Source organism: Bombina bombina, chromosome 6, assembly GCF_027579735.1.
Source record: "Bombina bombina isolate aBomBom1 chromosome 6, aBomBom1.pri, whole genome shotgun sequence".
Taxonomy (NCBI): Eukaryota; Metazoa; Chordata; class Amphibia; order Anura; family Bombinatoridae; genus Bombina; species Bombina bombina.
This window is the reverse complement of record NC_069504.1, coordinates 593,616,689-593,640,570: the sequence shown is the minus strand read 5'-3', so window position 1 is coordinate 593,640,570 and position 23,882 is coordinate 593,616,689. Positions and strand designations below refer to the sequence as shown.

The 23,882-nt window shown below is 38.1% G+C and overlaps 1 protein-coding gene across 1 annotated transcript in view; it reads right to left on the bottom strand.

Annotated features, from left to right (window-relative positions):
- LOC128664529 (dual oxidase 2-like) overlaps positions 1–23,882 on the bottom strand; it is a 95,189-nt gene that overhangs the window by 49,805 nt on the left and 21,502 nt on the right. Inside the window, exons 7-14 of the mRNA XM_053719349.1 lie at positions 23,195–23,361; positions 21,124–21,184; positions 19,857–19,953; positions 17,765–17,855; positions 15,221–15,323; positions 14,465–14,625; positions 8,205–8,380; positions 6,745–6,857 (exon numbers count right to left, since the gene is read on the bottom strand). Of these exons, the coding sequence (XP_053575324.1) occupies positions 6,745–6,857; positions 8,205–8,380; positions 14,465–14,625; positions 15,221–15,323; positions 17,765–17,855; positions 19,857–19,953; positions 21,124–21,184; positions 23,195–23,361 (969 nt within the window). The remainder of the gene's footprint in view (positions 1–6,744; positions 6,858–8,204; positions 8,381–14,464; positions 14,626–15,220; positions 15,324–17,764; positions 17,856–19,856; positions 19,954–21,123; positions 21,185–23,194; positions 23,362–23,882) is intronic.

The following is a 23,882-nucleotide window of genomic DNA, read 5'->3' as shown; positions in this document are numbered from 1 at the left end:
AAAGCCCCAAAAAAGGTTGTCATGGTAACCACTAAGTCACAAATCATAAACATAGTGAAATTTACATAAATTGTCTGAGTACATATTGCTCATAGTGTTATAGATCATAATAAAGTGACTCATATGAAGAAGGGAAACAGGAAAAACATGGATAACATGCATCTAGAAAAATGCAAAACCCTACACTCCTACGGGCTGAAAAGTGAAGCAACTGCAGGGGTGATCTCACATCAAAAATGGCTACACTATATATATATATTTGATCAAACCAAGAATAACAAATAGTAAATCCTATCCAGCACAGTTTATGTACAGCATATTAAATAAAAATTGTTGTGATTTAACAAAGAGATAACAATGTAACAATTTCCACAACCCTTTATATAGGCATTTACTTTGTATCACACATAAACAGAAACAATAAGAATGCATGAGCAAAAAGTAAGTTCCAAGCAAAACAAACTGCTGTGAAAGAGAAGTCTGTTAACGATAGAGTGGTACCCCTTATTTGATATTATGTTTCCAACTTGGTACATTTTAGAGAGGTCTTATAATAATCACAGTTCAGGTGACTTTTAATCAAAGAGTTGTAATCATTAGACTTATGTGCGGCGGAAAAATTTGTTTTGGTTCGTTTCGGACCGATTCAGATTTTTACAAATTTCGTTTTCGGATCGATTTGAATTCGGATACATTCAAATGTATTCGTTTCGGATTCATTCGGATTCAAATAAATTCAGATGTATTTGGTTAGGATTTGATTCGTAAATTCGGAAGTTCGATATCTGTTAGGTGGCATGTGCTGTGTATTAGACTAGTATTATGTACTGTATATTAGGTGTAACCCATCTGAATCAACATAAGTACCAACCTCACAGGTACCAGCTAGACAATATGCACAGAGCTGGCAGAGGTATATAGCCTAATATACAGTACATAATACTAGTGTAATACACAGCACATCCCACCTAAGTACCAACCTCACAGGTACAAGCTACATAATGTGCCCTGCACAGAGCTAGCAGAGTGATATAACCTAATATACTGTACAATACTAGTGTAATTGTGATTAGTCCATGGCCATTCAAATGTAACAAATAAATCCGAAACTAATTTGGATGTATTAAATACAAATGCATTCGGATTAGTTTAGTTTTGTTGTGTCAGGGTTTTTCTCTGCTTTGTATGCCATGTGCTGCTGGCAGCCATTTTACTCACCTCTCTTGCTGACTCTGGTGCATAGTGTGTGATGCTGCTCATTTCCTGCACACGCTTTTGTGGCCAGACTGGTGTACATCATCCATGTGAGACAGGTTGCAGTCTCAGAATTGTGATTTCATCACTTATTATTTAAAGGGCCTCTGTTCAGTATGCTTTGCCCTTGCGTGTCTCAGAACTGTTTGTGATTTCCAGTTCCTATGTATTACATGGCTGTCTGACGTCCCTCCTGGTTCCTGATCCCTGGCTTGTTCCTGGCTCTGCTGTTCTCCTTGTTCCTGATTCCGGCTCATCTAACTACTCGCTTTGGCTCCTGACTTGGCTCGTCTGACTATTCGCTTTGGCTCCTGACTCGGCTTGTCTGACTACCAGCTCTGGTTTTGACTCCTGGCTTGTTATTTGAATTGTGGACCTTTTATTATTTTTTGTTAGTAATAAAGGTGTGATTATTTTTGCACTTCTCGTCTCAGTCTGATTCCTGGCACCCTGACATTACGCAAGGGCCATGAATCCTGATGGTGCTAATAATACACCTTTACCTACCATCATTTCCAGGTTGGATGAACAGGATCACCGCTTGGACTAATTTGCACTAGCCCTGCAAACCCTGCTGACTCGCACTGCACATTTGGACCAAAGTGTCCTGCAAGTTATGGCTGCTCCTGTTTCCGCTGCTGCACCTAGTCCTACCAGGAGCATGTCTGGTTCTGCACCTCTACCTCAGTGATATGGAGGCGATCCTATTCAGTACAGAGGGTTTTTGAACCAGGTGGGCATTTACTTTGAAATGCTACCTCAGGCGTTTCCCTCTGACAGAGCTAAGGTGGGATTTCTCATCTCGTTACTCTCTGACACAGCTCTTGCTTGGGCTAATCCCTTGTGGGAGACTAATAAACCTGTGATTTCAAAATACTCTGTGGCCTCCTTTCGAAGGGTATTTGATGTTCTGGCTCGCTCCTCCTCTGCTGCTAAACAACTCATGTCCATTCAGCAAGGTACAAGATCTGTTGCTCAGTATGCCATTGAGTTCTGTACGCTTGCCGCAGAGGTAGGTTGGAACAATGAAGCCCTTGTTGCCGCTTTCTTTCATGGGCTCTCTGATGCCAGAGATTTACCAGATGTTCTTGAGGCATTGGTGTCTTTTTGATCTTAATTGACATCAGACTCAGAGAGAGGCCCTCTTTCAAGGAGCACTTGCGGAAGTCTCCTGTTTTCGTTGTCTCCCACCCATGCCTCCCTCTCCTCCCATGCCTCCTGGTCCCGAGTCACCAGGTACTGCTGAGCCGATGCAGTTGGGATTCATGCGTCTCTCCTTGGCGGAGAGGGCCTTTAGGAGGAGGGAGGGGCTCTGCCTCTATTGTGGGTTACAGGGCCACCCTTTGAAGTCTTGTCCTATATGGCCAGGAAACGCAGACCTTGGGTGGTTTATCCTCGTCCCCAGAACCGCTAAAGGAGAAACCTTTGGTCACGGTTGTCATTTCCTGGATGGACTCCTCCATAGTCAACCAGGCTCTTGTTGACTCCGGTGCTGCGGGCTATTTAATTGACAGTGCTTTTGTAAAATTATGTTTCATAAACCATTGTTTTCTAATGCAATTGCTACTGTAATTCTGTGTTGTCTTATGTGCTTAACTGGTTCCCACTTTTGTAAAAATGCTCAATATATTCATAATCATGTTTGCTACCTCTTGTCTCTATAACAAACTACATTGTTCAATTACTCCTTCTCTCTCTCCACCTGCACTGTTCATTAGCCCATCTCTATTAAACTCACCTTACTTTTGTACTCATGAACTTTACCTATTCCTAAACACTCTCTCTCCCCCCTGCAGCTCATCTCAAAAGCAGTCTCACCACTGCAAATCAGTATTCCATCTCATGTCACTCTCCCTCTTGCTTTTACTTACTGCTGGTGACATCTCCCCTAATCCTGGTCCCCAACCACTGCCTAGCCGTGCACATCCATGTGTACCGTCCCATAGACTCAGAAAGCAAAACTTTGCAAACCTTACTCACATTCCTATTGCATCAAAAGCCACTACCCCTTTCCCTCATGCACTCTGGAAAGTTCGCTCTTTTTTGCAACAAGCTCACTTCTATACATGACCTCTTCATCTCCCGCTCCCTCAACCTTCTGGCTCTCTCCCCTAGACACAGCATCCACTGCTGCTCTGTCATATGTCTGGTAATAGTCAAGGAAGTGGTGTAGGTATTTTACTTTCCTCTCGCTGCACCTTGTAACAAATACATCTCATCTCTTCCCTCACATTTCCCTCATTTGAAGCCCACATGATTCACTTGTTCTCCCCTTTCTCTGTACGTGTTGCAGTCATATAACGCCCCCTGGCTCCTCAATTTAATTTCTAGATCACTTGGCTGCCTGGCCACCTTATTTCCTTTCCTCAGACACCCCTGCCATCATTCTTGGCGACTTCAACATCCCTCTTTACAATCCCACTGCCTCATCTGCAAAACAACTTCTGCAACTCACTTCCTCTTTCGGTCTGTCACAATGGACTGATTCTCCCACTCACAAAGACGGTCACTCTCTTGACCTGATCTTTAGCTATCGATGCACTCTCTCAAACTTCACAATCTTCCCCTTTCCTCTTTTGACCACCATCTCCTTACTTGCAACATATCATCCCTCCCTACAACTCTCCCTCCTTCTACTCTTTACACCATACTTCACAGAAGCATTATGTCATTAGATCAGCAACAGCTTGCTAATTCCCTCAAACCTCTCCTCTCATCCTTCTCCTCCTTTTCCTGCCCTGAACAATCTATATGCCACTATAATTCCACCATTATATCCGTCCTTGACAATCTGGCCCCTCTTACCTTAGCCTGAAAATCACACACTCATCCTCAGCCCTGGCATACTCCTCTGACACGGTACCTATGCAGATGTTCCCGTACTGCTGAGCGGCACTGGAGAAAATCTTGGAGTTCAGCTGATTTTCTTCATTACAAATTCATCTTGAACTCCTACTATTCTGCCCTTAATCGCCATAAGCAACACTACTTCTCTACTCTTATCTCTAATCTATCTTCAAACCCAAAACGTATGCTCTCCACTTTCAGTACTCTCCTCCGCCCTCCCCCACCTCCTAATACAACTTCTCTGTAAGCTCAAGACTTTGCCAGCCACTTAAATAACAAAATCGACTCCATCAGAAATGAAATCTGCTCTCAACATAATTCCATTCTCTCCCCCCTCAAATGCTCTCACTCAACCACAACCCACATAACCTTAAACTTAGCTCATTCTCCCCTGTTACTGAGGAAGAAGTTTTGGCACTTATACTACGCTCTCACCTCACTACCTGTCCCCTTGACCCTATCCCCTCACAGCTACTCCCCTCCCTCTCTGCTACCCTTACCCCATACTAACACACATTTTCAACCTCTCCCTCAGTGCCAGTATATTTCCCTCATCGCTAAAACATGCACTGGTCACACCTATCCTCAAAAAACCTTCCCTTGATCCTACCTCCCCATCCAACTACCGCCCTATTTCCCTCCTCCCTCTGGCCTCAAACCTTCTCGAAAAACTAGTATATGCACACCTATCCAATTTCCTTACGTTAAACTCCTTTCTTGACCTACTGCAATCTGGATTTCATTCCCATCACTCCATAGAGACATCAAAAGGCCACTTCTCTCTGCTTATCCTCCTTGATCTGTCCGCAGCCTTTGACACTGTTAACTACCCTCTTTTGCTCCAAACCCTCCAATCCTTCGGCATCTGTGACACAGCCCTTTCGTGGCTCTCTTCCTACTTGTCAAACCGTACCTTTAGTGTAGCCTTCTCTGGGCCTCCTCTGCCCATGACCACTTTCTGTCGGAGTACCGCAAGGCTCTGTCCTCGGTCCCCTTCTCTTCTCAATCTACACGTCATCACTAGGTTACCTAATAAATTCCCACAGTTTCCAATATCATTTGTATGCCGACGACACCCAAATCTACTTCTCTGCACCAGACCTATCTCCTTCCTTGCTAACCCATGTCGCTAACTGTCTTTCTCACATCTCTTCCTGGATGTTCTCTCACTACCTCAAGCTAAATCTCTCCAAAACTGAGCTCCTTATTTTCCCCCCTTCTTCCAAAATCTCCACGCCCAATCTCTCTATAACTGTTGACAACTCCATCATTACCCCTACCCCTTATGCCCGATGTCTCGGAGTCACATTTGACTCAGATCTTTCTTTCACTCTTCACATTCAGTCCTTGGCTAAAGCCTGCCGCTTCCACCTTAAAAAAATCTCTAAAATTAGACACTTCCTTACACAAGACACAACTAAGATTTTAATCCACTCTCTCATTCTTTTCCGCTTCGATTACTGCAACTCTGTCCACTCTGGTCTCCCCACTTGCCGCATAGCTCCTTTGCAATCCATAATGAATGCCTCTGCCAGACTCATCTTCCTTACATGTCGCTCTTTATCTGCTGCACCTCTCTGCCAATCCCTTCACTGGCTTCCTCGTGCCTCTAGGATCATACACAAAATTCTCACTCTGACATACAAAGCCCTCAACTGCACTGCTCCCCCCTATATCTCAGACCTTGTCTCCCTCCCGTCCTCTTGGCTCTGCTCATGACCTCCTACTCTCCTCCTCTCTGGTTACCTCATCGCACTCCCGTTTACAGGACTTCTCCAGACTGGCTACCATTTTGTGGAACTCTCTGCCTCGCTCCACAAGACTCTCCACTAGTTTTGAAAGCTTCAAGTGCTCCCTAAAGACTCTACTGTTCAATGATGCATACAACCTGTGCTAACCTTAATTTATACCAGTTCCACTCCTCCATTGCTATCCCCTGAACCCACTTAGCATGTAAGCCTATGAGTCCAGCTGTTTGTAGATCACCTTCTTAAGAGCTGACTACAACAGTGCAACTCTTGGCAGGGCCCTCTACCCATTTGATCCCTATAATTGTTTTGTTGTACTCCCCCTTTGTTTATAGCATCTGTTGGTGCTCTACAAATAATCAATAATAATAATAATAATAATAATAATAATATGTTATCCACTCCATTGGTCACCTACTGCCATTAAGGCCTTTGATCGTCTTAAGACTGCCTTTGCTGCCGCTCTAGTTCTGGCTCATCCTAACCCTGTCCTGCCTTTCGTTCTTGAGTTCGATGTGTTTGAGACTGGAGTAGGTGCCCTCTTGTCTCAGCGTCCTACACCTGATGGTTCTTTGCATCCGTGCGGTTTCTTCTCAAAGAAATTGTCTCCAGCAGAGTGCAATTATGAAATTGGAGACAGGGAATTACTGGCCATAATTTTGGCACTCAAGGAATGGAGGCATCTTCTCGAGGAGCGTACCAGTGCTCATTCTTACTAACCACAAGAATTTAACTTATCTATCTGAAGCAAAACGTTTGTCGCCCCGACATACCAGATGGGCGTTATTTTTTTCTCGGTTTAGTTATGTGGTTTCCTACCTGCCTGGTAGTAAGAATGATAGGGCTAATGCCCTCTCTTGACAATTTTCGTCTCTGTCTCCTACAAGTCACTTACCTGTTTTCCATGTAAATACATCTTGTTGAAAATTATTTTCACTGGTAACATTTACAAGTACATCTTGAAATGTAATACTCCGAATCCAAATTATTTCTTCTTTTGTAAATAAACTGTAAAAAAATATGTAAAAGGTGAATATATTTGTAGAAAGAGCATTGATAGTACACAATTAAATAAAAAAAAATCTATTATATTATAGGAAGTGATTACTAAAAAATAAATTTATATATGTTTAGAAGGACTTCAGGTTAAAATGTAAACATTAAGGACTAGATTATAAGTGGAACGCTATTTTAACATGCGTCCGCAAAGGGGCAAATTTGCCCGTTTACTGGTGCACGTTATTACAAGTGCTTGTGGGAGCACTTTGTGCTTAGCGCAATTAACCAGAGATCATACCTTTGGTTAAGCAAACAATGTGCTTAAATAGCCCCCCCCCCCCACAAATAAAGTGAACAGTTCCTTTCAATAAAAAAATTATATAAGCATTTTTATTTTTTTAAAAACTGCATAAAGCAGTTATAAGGGGCTAAAGTGAGGATGTGGATTGTTTGAAGAAAAAAACCAGCAATAAAGGGGCTTTTTTTTATTGTGTTCTATGTGTGACTGTGTTTTTACTTTAAATATACAGTATATGCTTATATACATTTATATTTATGTGTTAATCTGTGTGTGTATATACACATATAAACACATAAATATATATGTATATATACGTATATTTCATTTTAACTGCCCAATGCTGCCCAAATTACCGGCTGCACTAAGTGCTTTGCCGTGTCTCCCGGCATAAGAACGAGGCTCCCATTGGAGCCTATGGAAAACGCACTCGCGTGAAAGCAAGGCTTCCAGGCAATGCGAACGTGAGGTCGCCTTCGCATTGCGCCTAACTTTTGCGTACACTGGTATTAATGAGTGGAGCGCAAATATCGTGCTTGCAAAAGCGCAATTTTGCACTCCACTCATAATCTAGGCCTAAATAAATAATTAATTCATTAGCTGGTCAATTTACTAATTAAGCATTTGCAGTAATCCATCTAAAATATATTCTATATAATGCTACTACAACAACATTGTTAAGCTATTTAAAGGGACAGTAACACGTAATTACAAGACATATCTGCTGTCCTGCTATAGAATGATATATCAACTAAGTCTAAACAATATTAAAACAAATCTTGTTTACTGTACTTGTTTCAAATACCATTTGGAGGAGCCAATCTAGGCTTGCTTCTGTAGACAAAAAAGCGAGTCACTGGCATTATGTTAGTACACAGTGAAATATTCTATAGTTGTTTCTGATAGAGCCAATTACGGAATTATATGTCACAGGTTATCATCCACTCTGTGGTGTCAGAGCTAAATCACATGAAAAAGGGGCATAAATAACCTAAAACAATTTATATAAAAGTCTGAAGGTGTTTACTGCTTGAAAAAAGTATTGTAATAAAATGTACCCATTTTTCTCATTTTCAAACCAAAACCTGTCTCCATCTCTTAGACGATGGAATTGATCCAGTAGGATGTTTGAGACTATTTCACTAGGCCCTCCGTTTATCTCCAGCATTACTCCAGGGATAAGCTCCAGCCTTTCAATGTCATTTTCGTACAATGATGCAAGGTTCTGTAACAGCTAATTAAAAAACAGACAAAAACAGTGTTCAAGGAAACAGTGTTAGGAATAACCATGACACAATTGTAATTCTACTTATTTCTATTCAACAATCAATAAAAACATTTCAGTGAAATTTGTTATATACAATATAAATATTTAACAATACAATGACAGTAATTGTCTTGGAATAAATTGATATATATCATATATATATATTAAGTTAATCCAAATCAATGCACTTTATTACAACATATCCATATGAAAGAGATTGGGAAAACAAGAGCATGACTTACCTGAATTATACATTATACATTAATGAATTTCAAATCAATCTGCATTATTTATCATTTTTGAAAAATAAACATTATACAAAGCATAGTCATAGTCATAGTCACCACTGTACTGTGAGTGGAGATTTTGTGGCTTTAAAAATAATTTCAAAATCAACAGCGTTAACACTTTCTGTAACCCTAATAATACACCCTAACCCTAATCTCTAAACCTATCTGGTGATATTATATTGTGTATGACTGATTTTTTGTAAACTAATGAAAACAGCACTTTTTAGAATAACATAAAATAATAATATATTTTTTTGTCTTTAAAGGAACAGTATACTATAAAATTGTTTTTTCCTTAAAGGGACAGTCTAGGCCAAAATAAACTTTTATGCTTCAGATAGAGCATGTAATTTTAAACAATTTTCAAATTTACTTTTATCACCAATTTTGCTTTGTTCTCTTGGTATTCTTAGTTGAAAGCTTAACCTAGGAGGTTCATATGCTAATTTCTTAGACCTTGGAGACCACCTCTTTTCAGAATGCATTTTTAAGAGTTTTTCACCACTAGAGGGTGTTAGTTCACGTATTTCATATAGATAACACTGTGCTCGTGCACGTGAAGTTATCTGGGAGCAGGCACTGATTGGCTAAACTGAAAGTCTGTCAAAAGAACTGAAATAAAGGGGCAGTTTGCAGAGGCTTAGATACAAGATAATCACAGAGGTTAAAAGTATATTAATATAACTGTGTTGGTTATGCAAAACTGGGGAATGGGTAATAAAGGGATTATCTATCTTTTAAAACAATAAAAATTCTGGTGTAGACTGTCCCTTTAATGTGTTTCCAATTGTTTTTTACCAGCTGCAGAGTATAAAATGTATGAGATTTCTTTTTTAAGGTTTATTTGTGTATATGAATTAGTTAATTTTGTGTTTTGAAGCCACAACCTAATACAATGGCCCGGGTTGAGCTTGTAGGTATAATCAGATCTCATTACTTTATTACATTGTGTACATATACCTGCTTCTTTATCTTATATCTGTCCATAAACCAATCACCAATACTTGGAGAGAACAATGTAAAATTAAAATTTTATTACCTTATCTCTTCTATATCCCACTGGGAGTGTAAATTCTTCTACTGGCTGTGTTTACACAGCTTGGCCTCAAGGCCAAAAACTTTCAGAATGGGTGGGGATACCACAGGCTAAATCAACTATTTTAAATGCCAATATAAGGGTAATGGAAATACTTGTAAACAATTTAATACACTCCAGCAGGTAAAGTGGATCATTAGGAACAAATTTAAGGGGGAAATATTTTTGGAGTAAACTGTCCCTTTAATTCTACTAGTACAGACATAATGCATATCGCACATGAAACAGTATTAAATGGCATGAAATGTTTTCTTATTTTTTAGTTTTAACAATCCCATTAATATTTTAAAGAACAATACATCAAAATAGTTTAAGTACGCTAGTTTTAGTCAAACTTTTTTATTAAAATTACATTGTCTGTTTGATTATATTAGTGCAGCTGGCAGAATGTAGTAGATAGATAGATGATAGATCTGTTAGCATTAAGAGTTATTTTACCACAAGAGTTATGGATTATATACTTAGCAAGCTATCACATGAAAGAAAGAAAAAATTACCTCACAGATAAAGCAGGCAATTGGAAACCTTTAGGCTAGGTTGATATTATTAAGTTAATATGTTATATATTTTGAACCAACTTACTTGCTCAGGCATTGATCTAGTGAGAGAACTATAAAAGTGAGAAGAAAGTGTAATATTTATTTAATAATATAAATTATCCAAAAGTCCATTTCTCCAAAGAACTCAAGAATTTTCCTCAAGGCCTTACTCAAAAAAGTATTTTACATTTGGCAAATAAAAGGATTAAAAATATATAGATTAACTAATAGAACATTTTAATATACAATTTATTTGTATATTTACAGATACAACATGTATATATGTAATTAAGAAAGGAATTTGGTTATGACTGGGATTGGCTGCTTTTAGAACAGGGGTTAATACTGTACAGATCAGGAGTTTTTTTCTATAACTTTTTTATACAAAAGTTTAGTTTATGAACAAGGAATTAATAAGCTCATTAAATTAGCAAAGAGATTTTGAGGAATTAGATGTATGAGACATTAAAAGGACCATACGCTCTGCGGAAAAAGCAACTTTCTCACATTTAAATTTCCTTATAAAGTTTATATTACTGCCTATATAATAGCTAAATGCCATATAAATAACACCCTCAAAGTTACAGTTATGTCCTAATTCTCTTACATGTTGGCTTAATCCATTATTTCTGGACCTGCCCTAAAAAAACAGAGACTAAGGAATATAGTTAATTTTTTGGTGAATAAAATTCTAAAATGAAGAATTATATGTGAAGAACTTTATTATTTTATTAGACAGGAAATCATATTTGTAATGTTAGACTTGTTAAAATAGCTATCTTGATTTAAAGAATATTGATCCTAAAAGCATGGAAATCTGAAAAACAAAGTATATTGGAACTTATAAATAAAACGAATCAGCAAATAGCCATAGAGTTATTTGATACAAATGTTGGGTCTGAGGGAAGAAAATAATAATTTTGTTTTATTACAATCTAAAAATAAGAGTCTGAAATTTTCAATTATATACCTAAAAAAATATTTTTACAAACGTAAACAAAATTATAGCTTTTATTTATAAATTTTTATACCAAGAAACATACTTAACCATACACCCAAACTATTATGTTATCTGTATAGTCATAAATAATCGTCAATTAGAAAGCAGTAGAAAATCGTCACTATTGTCACATGCTGATTTTAATATACTAGTACTAAAGCCCGTGTACACGGGCCATTTTTTGCAGTACAGCGGTCCCACCCCTTGCTCTCTCCCCCCTCTCTTTTGCTCTCTCTTCCCCCCTTTCTTTTGCTTTCTCTCCCCCCTCTCTTTTGCTTTCTCTCCCCCCTCTCCTTTGCTCTCTCTCTCTCCCCTCTTTTGCTCTCTCCCTCCTTTCTTTTGCTCTCTCTCCCCCCTCTTTTGTTCTCTCCCCCCTCTTTGGCTCTCCTCCCCCCTCTTTGGCTCTCTCCCCCCTCTTTGGCTCCCCCCCCCCTCTTTGGCTCTCTCCCCTCTTTTGCTCTCTCTCCTCTTTGGCTCTCTCTCTCCCCCCTCTTTGGCTCTCCCCCCCTTTGGCTCTCTCCCCCCCCTTTGGCTCTCCCCCCCCCCTTTGGCTCTCCCCCCCCCCCCTTTGGCTCTCCCCCATTCTTTGGCTCTCTCCCCCCCCCCTTTGGCTCTCTCTCCCCCCTCTTTGGCTCTCTCCCCTCTTTTGCTCTCTCTCCTCTTTGGCTCTCTTTCCTCTTTGGCTCTCTCTCTTCCCCCTCTTTGGCTCTCCCCTCCCCTTTGCCCCCCCCCTCTTTGGCTCTCCCCCCCTCTTTTGCTTTCTCTCTCCCCTCTTTGGCTCTCTCCCCCCTCTTTTGTTCTCTCCCCCCTCTTTGGCTCTCTCCCCCCCTCTTTGGCTCTCTCCCCCCTCTTTGGCTCTCTCCCCCCCTCTTTGGCTCTCCCTCCCCCTCTTTGGCTCTGCCCCCCCTCTTTGGCTCTGCCCCCCCTCTTTGGCTCTGCCCCCCTCTTTGGCTCTCTCTCCCCCCTCTTTGGCTCTCTCTCCCCCCTCTTTGGCTCTCTCTCCCTCCTCTTTGGCTCTCTCTCCTTTTTGGATCTTTTTCCTCTTTGGCTCTCCCCCCCCCCTTCTCTTTGGCTCTCCCCCCCCCTTCTCTTTGGCTCTCCCCCCCCCCCTTCTCTTTGGCTCTCCCCCCCCCTTCTCTTTGGCTCCCTTCCTTCTCTTTGGCTCTCCCCCCCTTCTCTTTGGCTCTCCCCCCCCTTCTCTTTGGCTCCCCCCCCTTCTCTTTGGCTCTCCCCCCTTCTCTTTGGCTCTCCCCCCCCTTCTCTTTGGCTCTCCCCCCCCTTCTCTTTGGCTCTCCCCCCCCCCTTCTCTTTGGCTCTCCCCCCCCCCTTCTCTTTGGCTCTCCCCCTTCTTCTCTTTGGCTCTCCCCCCCCCTTCTCTTTGGCTCTCCCCCCCCCTTCTCTTTGGCTCTCTCTCCCCCCCTTCTCTTTGGCTCTCCCCCCCCCTTCTCTTTGGCTCTCTCTCCCCCCTTTGGCTCTCTCTCCCCCCTTTGGCTCTCTCTCTCCTCTTTGTCCCTTCTCCCCCCCTCTCCTGCTCCTTCTCCCCCCCCTCTCCTGCTCCCTCTCTGACTCTGTCTTGAAGTCTTGTTATTGCGTGTCCCCGTTCGGCCATGCCCCATCGCGGCGGCACCCGCCCGGCCATGCCCATCGCGGCGGCACCCGCCCGGCCACGCCCACCGCGACGCCCGGCCACGCCCACCGCGACGCCCGGCCACGCCCCCATCGCAACGCTCCCGTCGGCCACAAACAGCTGTGAGGTCTGGGGAGCGTTGAGTAGCTCGCGCTCCATATCTCTTGCCACAGGCTGTTTCAATCAGCTTACCTCGCGCTCCCCAGACCTCACAGCTGTTTGTGTACCTCGCGCTCCCTATCTCAAGGCCAAGTGTTTGTCTCTACTGCGCATGACGGCTTCAGACAAACACTTGGCCTTTTATAATATAGGATGGTTGGCTATTCTCTAACTCCACAAGAAGACAATCACAGTAAGGGGATGAAACTTCATCTTCAGCAAGTGGTAATAGTGTATTATGCTTTGAGATCTTTTGTTGCTTTTAATTGTACATCTTAAACAAATGTAATTAAAAACATTGTCTGCTCTTTAATGACCAACTGAAAATAACTTTCACTGTTGCATAATTTAACATTGGGTTAAACACATAGTTAAATCCAGCTTCAGAGCGGCAATACAGTATTGGGAGCTAGCTAAACACATATGGTGAGCCAAAGACAAGAGACATATGTGTGTAGCCACCAATCACCAGCTAGCTCTCAATAGTGCATTGCTGCTCCTCAGCCTACTAAGGTATGCTTTTCAATGAAGAATACTAAGAGAACAAAGTACATTTAAAGGGTCAGTCTACACCAGAATTTGTATTATTTGAAAAGATAGATAATCCCTTTATTAGCCATTCCCCAGTTGTGCATACCCAATACTGTTATATTAATATATATTTTACCTCTGTGATTACCTTGTATCTAAGTCTCTGCAGACTGCCCCATTATCTCAGTGCTTTTGACAGACATGCAGTTTAGCCAATCAGTGGAGACTCCTAAATAACTCCACGGGAGTGAGCACTGTGTTATCTATATGACACACATGAACTAGTACTGTCTGACTGTGAACACTTTTGAACGGTTTAGAAATCAGTTTGAGCCTACCTAGGTTTAGCTTTTCAAAAATACCACCAAGGGAACAAAGCAAATTTGATGATAAAAGTAAATTAGAAAGTTGTTTAAATTGCACGCCCTATCTGAATCATGAAAGCTTACTTTTGACTAGACTCTCCCTTTAATAAAAGACGCTGAATAGTCCATTACAACTTAATTTTGAATATGCTCTAAATCTATGAAGCAAATGGCTTTTTCATAGGTACTGACTTTAATGTAGTTATGTGAGTGAACACTGCTCTCAGATCATTCCTTAATGTTTTTAAAGTGACATTTGCAGCATAATTGCTTAGAAGACACTATTTGATCTGACATTTCAGTTAAAGAATGTGGTTGCTGGTAATGCAAATTGGGAATTTTGTTTTAGAGATATGAACTTACAATTATGGTTTAGATCCCTATTTAAAGTGGGTTATATTTTATTTGCATCCTGTAAATCATATTAAAATGCAATAGAATTACCTCTTTTCCTTGGTTGCCAATATCCTCCCACTTCTCCTTAGGTTTTAGGCCATAATATTTCCGCATATTATTATATGTAGATAACCCCTGGTCTCTTGCACGCTGGATACTAGCTGCTGATAAATCTGTACGAGAGTATTTCATCGACCCATACCAGTAGTCTAAGCAACAACAAACAAGTCATGCAATTTGGTAAGCATCATAACACCTGCACTTTTTTAGAGCCAATGTTTTTTAGAAGTTTATAGTGGCCTTTTCTGCTAACTACTACCACGTTACATATACTAAACAACACAAATTGTTATACATACTTTATATATCAATTTATAAGTCCACAATATTAGCTAGTGAAATTGGTCTCACATGTTAAACAAAGTATATGTGATGACATGGCACTTTGCCTTTGATTTATTATCTATGTCATCAATGTAACAGACTGAAAAACAGCACAAACAAGCCTCTCTGGATCCCTTACTGACAATTTCCGCTATATGCATTAGAAATCACATACATATTCGTGATGCCCATCTAAGTTGCTGGAGCAGTGACAGATTGACTAAAACAAATGATTTTCTTTTAAATGGTTTTCCAACGAGAAAGAGTGAAGGCTTGATCAATACTTAATGGCAGTAACAGTTAATTGTAATTAAGACTCATATCTATACTATAATCCTTTAGATTGATGTGTTAATCATCATCATAATCTCCATACTGTAACAGGTATGTCATTGCTATAAACAATGGCTGCACGAATACCTCTTAGATCTTCAACCACTGTTTTATCTTCTTTTTCAGCTATTTGTGATGCCATACCCAACAACAATTCATCAATCTTGATAGCTGTCTGCAAGTTTGTGTTCTAAAATAAAGATAAAAATAGATGTTGTTAATGTTACTTTTTGTACAATAGCCTCTAAAAATCGAATAATATGGAACACAGAAACATCGCCAGTGCAACAATGCTAAGCACATATCCGCTACTGAAGATTTAACAGAATTATTTGGTGTTATTGGTCAAACTACAAACATAGCAAAGAAGAACAGAATGCTGCATGATTTGAAACAGAACACTAAAATATATTAAATTAATATTTAGAGGTGAATCTGTCAATTTGATTTTCCCTCTTGCTGCATAAAAAAATTAAATTCTTAATTATAAAATCCTAACCCGGTGGTATCTCACCCCTACTCCCCATTTGGTGGGACTGTCACAAACTGCAGTAATTTTGTTCCTCTAAAGAAACTTATTTTAACACTTTACTGGGGCAAATCACAAAAGTAGTACTTGATCCAGCCCTAGCACTATTAAACGTATTACTCAGGTTTCCCTGTAAACTTCGCCTCAGTCTCAATTAACTCTGCGAGATCCCATTTAGTTAGAATATGGGAGTCACAATTAACCCCTACTATTAGTGCTTGTATAGTACACATGGATGAAGCTCTAATGCTGGAATAATATAGCTACTACAAGAAAAATAAAATGGATTTATTTTACGATATTAAATTCCACTGGGAATCCAGTAGAACAGTATTGGAATCTTCTTCAACACCTCACATAAGCGCGGAACGTGATAATTAATTGTTATCATATAATAAGAGGATGTCTGCTTCAGGAGGGCCTGGAGTGTGCTCTCCTGTTCCATCTCTCCCTCGCCGCCTCCCTCCACATTTTTCACCTTCTGTCTATTTTTCCACTTCTCTATAGTCCCTTCCTCCTTATATTTATTGGTCTTCTCCACAGCCACAAATTATATAGCTATATTATTGTGAAGGCAGAAGTATTTCTACTTTAGCTTACTTAAATTGCTCCAAGATTTGACCAGTTACTTCAATGTTGTCACTGTCAATTCTGTGCATGTTTAATTACAGAAAAGTTATTATGTACTTTATCTCAAATATGTTTGTTTTGTATCTTTGCAATAACAATTAATACATTTAAAAATTCTGTAAAATAATATAGTAAAGTATTAAAGTTAGTATCATTTTCAACACTATGTAATAACATAAATGAGTTAGATGCCATCTACAAGTTCTTATCTAACAAATACAATGATTTTTCCACCTTTGACTACTACTTTGTAAAAGGATTTGTATTTGTGATGGTGTTAGCATTATTGTTAATGCATACAAATGTTATGTAGGGAAGGATTGATTAAACAAATAGGATGACAAGGGGAGAGCAATCAATAGGGCAGGGTGCGCTATCATTTGCATAACTTTGATAAAAGAATAACGCACAATCTGATTTTACAAGTGGGTGGTGAGCTCACTGCACTCGTATTATAAGTGGTGAGTTAAAGGGACAGTCTAGACCAGAATTTTTATTGTTTAAAAAGATAGATAATCCCTTTATTACCCATTCCCTAGTTTTGTATAACCAACACAGTTATATAAATACACGTTTTACCTCTGTGATTACCTTGTATCTAAGCCTCCTGCAAACTGCCCCCTTATTTAAGTTCTTTTGACAGACATCCATTTTACCCAATCAGAGCTGGCTCACTGGAACTCCACGTGCGTGAGCACAGTGTTATCTATATGACACACATGAACTAACACCCTCTAGTGGTGAAAACTGTCAAAATGCCTTAAGAGAAGAGGCGGCCTTCAAGGGCTTAGAAATTAGCATATGAACCTCCTAGGTTTAGCTTTCAACTAAGAATACCAAGGGAACAAAGCAAAATTGGTGATAAAAGTAAATTGGAAAATTGTTTAAAATTATATTCTCTATCTGAATTATGAAAGTTTATTTTGGACTAGACTGTCCCTTTAAGTCACTGTAAAATCTGTTTTTTTTAAGAACTGATGTAAACGATTATGATTACTAGTACAGCACAGAACTACATGAAGAAATGTACTACTTGCACACCAGCAGCTTAGCGCACCCTCGGCTTTGCACTTGAGCTATATGCAACTTGAATTTTACAGCACGCCCCCATAGAAGTCTGTTATGCAAGGGATTTAGTGCATTCATGCTATCAGACATGCAGATGTTAGCGTGCACTTATTCGAGTGATAAAAATAACTTTGGACTTAATATGAGTTCAAAAATAAAAGGGCCATTGATTGTGCTTGATAGATATTAACGCATAATGTATTAATATTTTTGGGCACCTTTGTAATCTAGGCCATATTTGGTTATATTCTAAATTACCTTTGTTACATCAAAATAAAGAAGCATGTCATATTATTTACAGAATTGCATTTTTTTCAACTTTTTAACAATGTTAACCTAGATATTTATTAGTTTTGATGTATTCATCTGTATTGATAAGCTGCTTCATTGTATAAAATTCTGACCTCTCTGCTCCAGTAATTGTTACACATTCGGAAAGCTGGCCACGCCCTACCGTCTGAGCCAGTCACATTCTGAAAATCACACTTGTTGTTTCTAAAGAGGGGAAACAAATAAAAAAACCACAAATGAGAATCTTCATATTTAAACCGCAAATTTAAAGGGACAGTACACTGTAAAATTGTTTTTCTATTAATGTATTTTAATGACTTGTATACCAGCTGCAGAGTATAAAATGTATGAAAAATTGCATTTTCAGGTTTATTTGTGTATCTGAAGTAGCTGGTTTTGTGCTTTTAAACCACAGCCTATTACAATCGGTTGAGCTTCAGGTAATATCTTATCTCATTATGTTATCACTTTGTGTACACTCACTTGCTTCCTTATCTTATATTTGTATGGAAAACTAAGGCACAATACATGTAGAGAACAATGGTAAATTATCATTTTATTACTTAACTATAATGCCCCCCACTGTGAGTTTAATTTCTTCTGCTGGATGTGTTTACTTCGGCTATTCAATAGCTGAGACTCCAGTATTAAAACTTTCAGTATAAATCAGCAATTTCAAAGGCCAAAATAGGGGTAAAGGAGCTACTTGCAAACAATTTAATACACTCCAGCAGGTAAAATGGATCATTAGGAACAATTTAAATGGGAGAATTTTTTTTGGGTGAACTGTCCCTTTAAAGATTGGCTTTATAATGATTATATGATTCTTATTGAGAAGTAGCGCTTTCAGACTTTGCCACAATTCCATAGATTATGTTTGATGCTTTTACAAATAATAAGATAGATTCTAGTTTAGCTGAAAATGGTATCAACATTTAAAAAAAAAAAGTATCACAGTTTTATAGATTAAGGTGAATCAGTTGATGTGATATACTTGGATTTTGGATTTTGCAATGGCTTTTGATACAGTGCCACATGATTATTGTACAAAATTACGGGACTGGGAATAGCTGGAAATGTTAGTTCATAGATAAATTACTGGATAAAAGACAGGGAGCTACGATTTGTAGTAAATGGATCATACTCCGTTTAAATGGCAACATCTCTTTCTTTTTTTTTTGCAGATGACAGAAATTATTGTAAGGTGATTAGGTCAGTGCAGGATGAAATTGCTTTGCAAAGGGATTTACAAAATTGGAAGAATGGGCTGGTAAATGGAAAATTAGATTTAATACTAGTAAATGTAATGTTCTACATTATAGAAGTAAAAATAAGCAGGCTACCTATTATTTAAATAGGACTAGACTTAGCAAAACAGAGGAGGAAAGGGATTTGGGAGTACTTATAGATAACAAGCTAAAGATGGGTGCACAATGCAGGGCAATAGCTTTTAAGGCTAATAACATGTATTAAAAGAGGTGTAGATGCAAGGGAGGAAAGCAGAATTATGTTCCTATATAAATCTCTGGTAAGACCTCACCTTGAGTATGGAGTGCAGTTCTGGGGACCAGTTTTAAAAAAGAGCTTTGCAGAATTAGAAAAATTCAGAGAAGGGACACAAAACTAATAAGTGGAATGGAGGATTTAAATTACGAGGAGGATAGCCAAATCGGGTCTATTTTTTAAAAAAGGCACTTGAAAGGTGATATAGTTACAATTGTTTGTGAAAAGAGGTCACAATTTTAGGCTTGAGGAAAGGAGTTTAATCTTTTAAACTCATATTTCTTTAATAATGTAATTATTGTAACAGAATTAGAATTTGCCACTGTTAAAAATGCATCAATTTTAAAGGGACATTAAACACTTCTTGGTTCTGTATAAAAATTGTGAGTGACCCACTGTCTCTAGAGAGTCCAAAAACCAAGTTCTGTAAACTAGGTTTTCTTAAAAATTATTCAAATTGCCAAAACAAGCTATTTGATTGGCAGTATTTTGAAAAAAATATACTTGGTTATAGAATTTGCTTTTTAGCCTGACTCTGGATTGTGGCACAAGCACAATGTTTACTAATAAGCAAGAGGTGTGTAATTTCCCTTAAAATGAAATTGAATGAATACAGATACACATGCCTCTTAGAGGATATCCTTCTCCCACTACAGTTTAAGTATCATTTTTATGGACAAGCAGATGTATGAGTGTCATTACCTCATGTAAACACCAGGAGGCATCATGGTTTGCAGCATCTGTGCCATTAAAGTAACAAACTCAGGAGAAATACTTGAGTCCACAAACTGTTTGTAACCTTAAAGAAATTATAATAATAAATTAATAATAAAAAGTGCATAATGGTAGGAATGGTTTCTGTTGTTCCTTGTTTACATGTTTTAATATTTTGTGTTTTAATTAAATCTTGCTAAAAAAAAAATAAAAAAATTAAAACAGCTGTATTTGTATTTATTTTGGGCTTTCCAGTGCCAGGGTCCATAAATCACCTTCCCTAGTGCATTTCAATAAAGAGGGACTTTAAAATAAATATTTATATATGCCATGATACTGTATATACAGGAAATAAAGAACTGCATTACAAAATATCTACATTAAAAATAATAATAAAAAAAAAGCTCTATAATCAAAGTAGCCATTTTATTTACATAATTGCATTGCTTGGCTACTATGCAGCAAGTGTTGGTGTCATTGGTGTATTTTGGTGAATTTTGGCAAATGCTCTTAATTTAGCATATGTATGGCTTTCTTTAAAAATAATCTGTCCTATGCCATAGTCTCCCTTTACCTTTTAAAGTATTAAGTAACTTTTTTATATGTTTTAATTAAAAATAAGAGTTATGCATATTCATGTTTTGCCATTGACAAAGGTTATATGCACCTAAACAAATAATATAATGTGTTATTTTGTGTATATTTTGGGCAATTGTGGGATTTGTATATCTCAACAATTTATATTTATTTTTCTTTGTGTAAGTGGTGTATTACGTTTGATTTTAAAATTAAATCCAATTAAATAAAGTATTAAGAAGCTAAATGTGTGGAGGGCAAATATTAGGCAATTAGCAGCTAAATTTTGACCTGCTAAATTCCTATCATTAGCTATAGGTTGGGTTATTTCCACTGTGACATACTCAAAACATTCCTTTATACAAACCCTTGAAAACTATTTGTGATTGTATCCATTTTAAATGAACTGAGAGGTAACAGCGGTCACTTACACTTTAGACCTACCCATGGCAAATCTTATAGTCTGTGTATATATTAATGGGTAGAGTTTTTTCTTTTTATCACATCATGAGGAGAGTGCAATATTTAAGAAAAATCACTATTTCAGACCAATTTTTATTTTTTTATTTGGTGAAATATCTTTGACCTAAAGCTTAGTAAAACAACACAATCACACAAACACAGACACACACACTGCATCCCGTTTTCTTACATTACTTATTTCAGTTTGAACTACTACCTTCATAATTTGACACGTTTCTTGACAAAAATACAGGTAACCATTCATAAAAGGCAATGTTCTGGAAGATAAGCACAACAAACAATTTATTAGATATGTGAGCAATATGTTTGCTCAAACATGTAATGCAAAAGCTTTAAAGGGTTAGTCTAGTCAAAATTAAACTTTCATGATTCAGATAGAGGGGCCAAATTATTAAGCACTGTATGGTGCCTTATGCATCTGTTTCCGTGTGAGCCTTCAGGCTCACCGGAAACAGCAGTTAAGAAGCAGTATCTTTATTTGAAAAAGCAAGAATGTTAGCATAGGAGCCGGCCCATTTCTGGTTCAGCACATGGGTAGCACTTTCTGATTGGTGTCTACATATAACTACCAACCAGCAAGCGCTACCCAGGCGCTGAACTAAAAATAGGCCGGCTCCTAAGCTTACATTCAAATAAAAATATCAAGAGAACAAATAAAGATAGAGAATAGGAGTACATTAGAAAATTGTTTAAAATTGCATGCTCTATCTGAATCATGAAAGATTAATTTTGACTAGATTATATTCCTTTAATCAAGATCATTTATGGTCAATATTTACAACAGTAATACTATATATAATATGCAGCACTAAATAATATGCAACATTTTATAATATACAGCACTATATAATATGCAGCACTATATAATATAGAGCACTATATAATATGCAGCACTATATAATATACAGCACTATATAATATACAGCACTATATAATATGCAGCACTTTATAATATGCAGCACTTTATAATATACATCACTATATAATATGCAGCACTATATAATATACAGCACTATATAATATACAGCACTATATAATATGCAGCACTTTATAATATGCAGCACTTTATAATATACAGCACTATATAATATGCAGCACTTTATAATATGCAGCACTATATAATATGCAGCACTATATAATATACAGCACTTTATAATATACAGCACTTTATAATATACAGCACTTTATAATATACAGCACTATATAATATACAGCACTTTATAATATACAGCACTATATAATATGCAGCACTATTTAACATACAGCACTATATAATATGCAGCACTATATAATATACAGCACTATATAATATACAGCACTATATAATATGCAGCACTTTATAATATGCAGCACTATAGAATATACTGCACTATATAATATGCAGCACTTTATAATATACAGCACTATATAATATGCAGCACTTTATAATATGCAGCACTTTATAATATGCAGCACTATATAATATACAGCACTTTATAATATACAGAACTATATAATATGCAGCACTATTTAACATACAGCACTATATAATATGCAGCACTATATAATATACAGCACTATATAATATGCAGCACTTTATAATATACAGCACTATATAATATGCAGCACTTTATAATATACAGCACTATATAATATGTAGCACTATTTAACATACAACACAATATGATATACAGCACTATATAATATACAGCACTATATAATATACAACACTATATGATATACAGCACTATATAATATACAGCGCTATATGATATACAGCACTATATAATATGCTACACTACATAACCTGGCTTAGTGCATTGAAAACTGAGTATCTTAGATTTATGAAGTTACACATCGTTTTTGATCCCTCCTCATTCTCCCTCCTCAGTTTCTAACCCTGTCGGCTGTGCTGGAGAACAACATTCTGTTGTCCTATGCACAAAGCAGAGAATGCAAAGTATTATAAAGTGCGATTCTCTACATGCAAGAGGTTAAAATGATATATAAGTACATTTCAAATTCACTTTCAAGTGTATCTGTAATATGACTGTAAAAATGTTTCTGAGGTAATTCATTACATACTGTATGTTGAAACTTATCTTCTGCATGCAACCCACCGAGCATGCATCAGTAGAATGAGTCTAAACAGCTAGTGTATCATGTTTGCTGTACATTTCATTGTGGTGCATTTTAAATGTACATTAATGTTCCTTTAAGACTGAATGCTGCATATGGAAACTGTTAATTGGATAACTATTTTCTTTATAGTTAGAACCACTGTTTACCTGGTAAATAGCAATGACCCATTTCCTAGCATGTTGAAACAAATCTTCATCAGACCAGTCCTTATGGGTGTCAGCAAATCTGTTTGACATGTAATTATGGAATCGAAACCAAACAATGCTCTCAGCCTGAAGAAATGGACTTTCGTTGCCAAATGCATTTCCAAAACCTGGAATATATTCATGACTCATATTGTAAAGCATCCATAAATGGTCCAAACTGTACATAAAGGTGTGCAACACATTCTACTGTATAGGGATACAATAAGTTCTTCAAGAAAAACATGAAAAATAAAACAACAAATCAGTTAACACACTGATATAGAAAGGATGGTTCTACACCATTGGCTATAGGTAATTATGGTGGTGGATGGACACAATAAAGAATGACTTAAGTAATGCTTGTCTAATTATTGCTTGGTTAGAAAGAAGGACAGCAGGACAGGGCCGGAAGAGAGGAGGGACCAGCTGCGGAGGTGCGCAGTGTCAGTGGAGGAGCCGGAGCGGAGGTTGGAGTCCAGCAGTCGGGAGGAAGAGTCGGGAGGAGCCGGATGGTGGAGAGGCAGGGGACGCAGGAGGCTGGTAAGCAGGTGGTGTATGGTAGTGTGGCGGTAGTGCGGAGGAGTCCATGGAGGGCGCAAGGCCAAGGGGCAAGCATATAAAAAAAAAAGGGGGGGCCATGGAAGGGAAT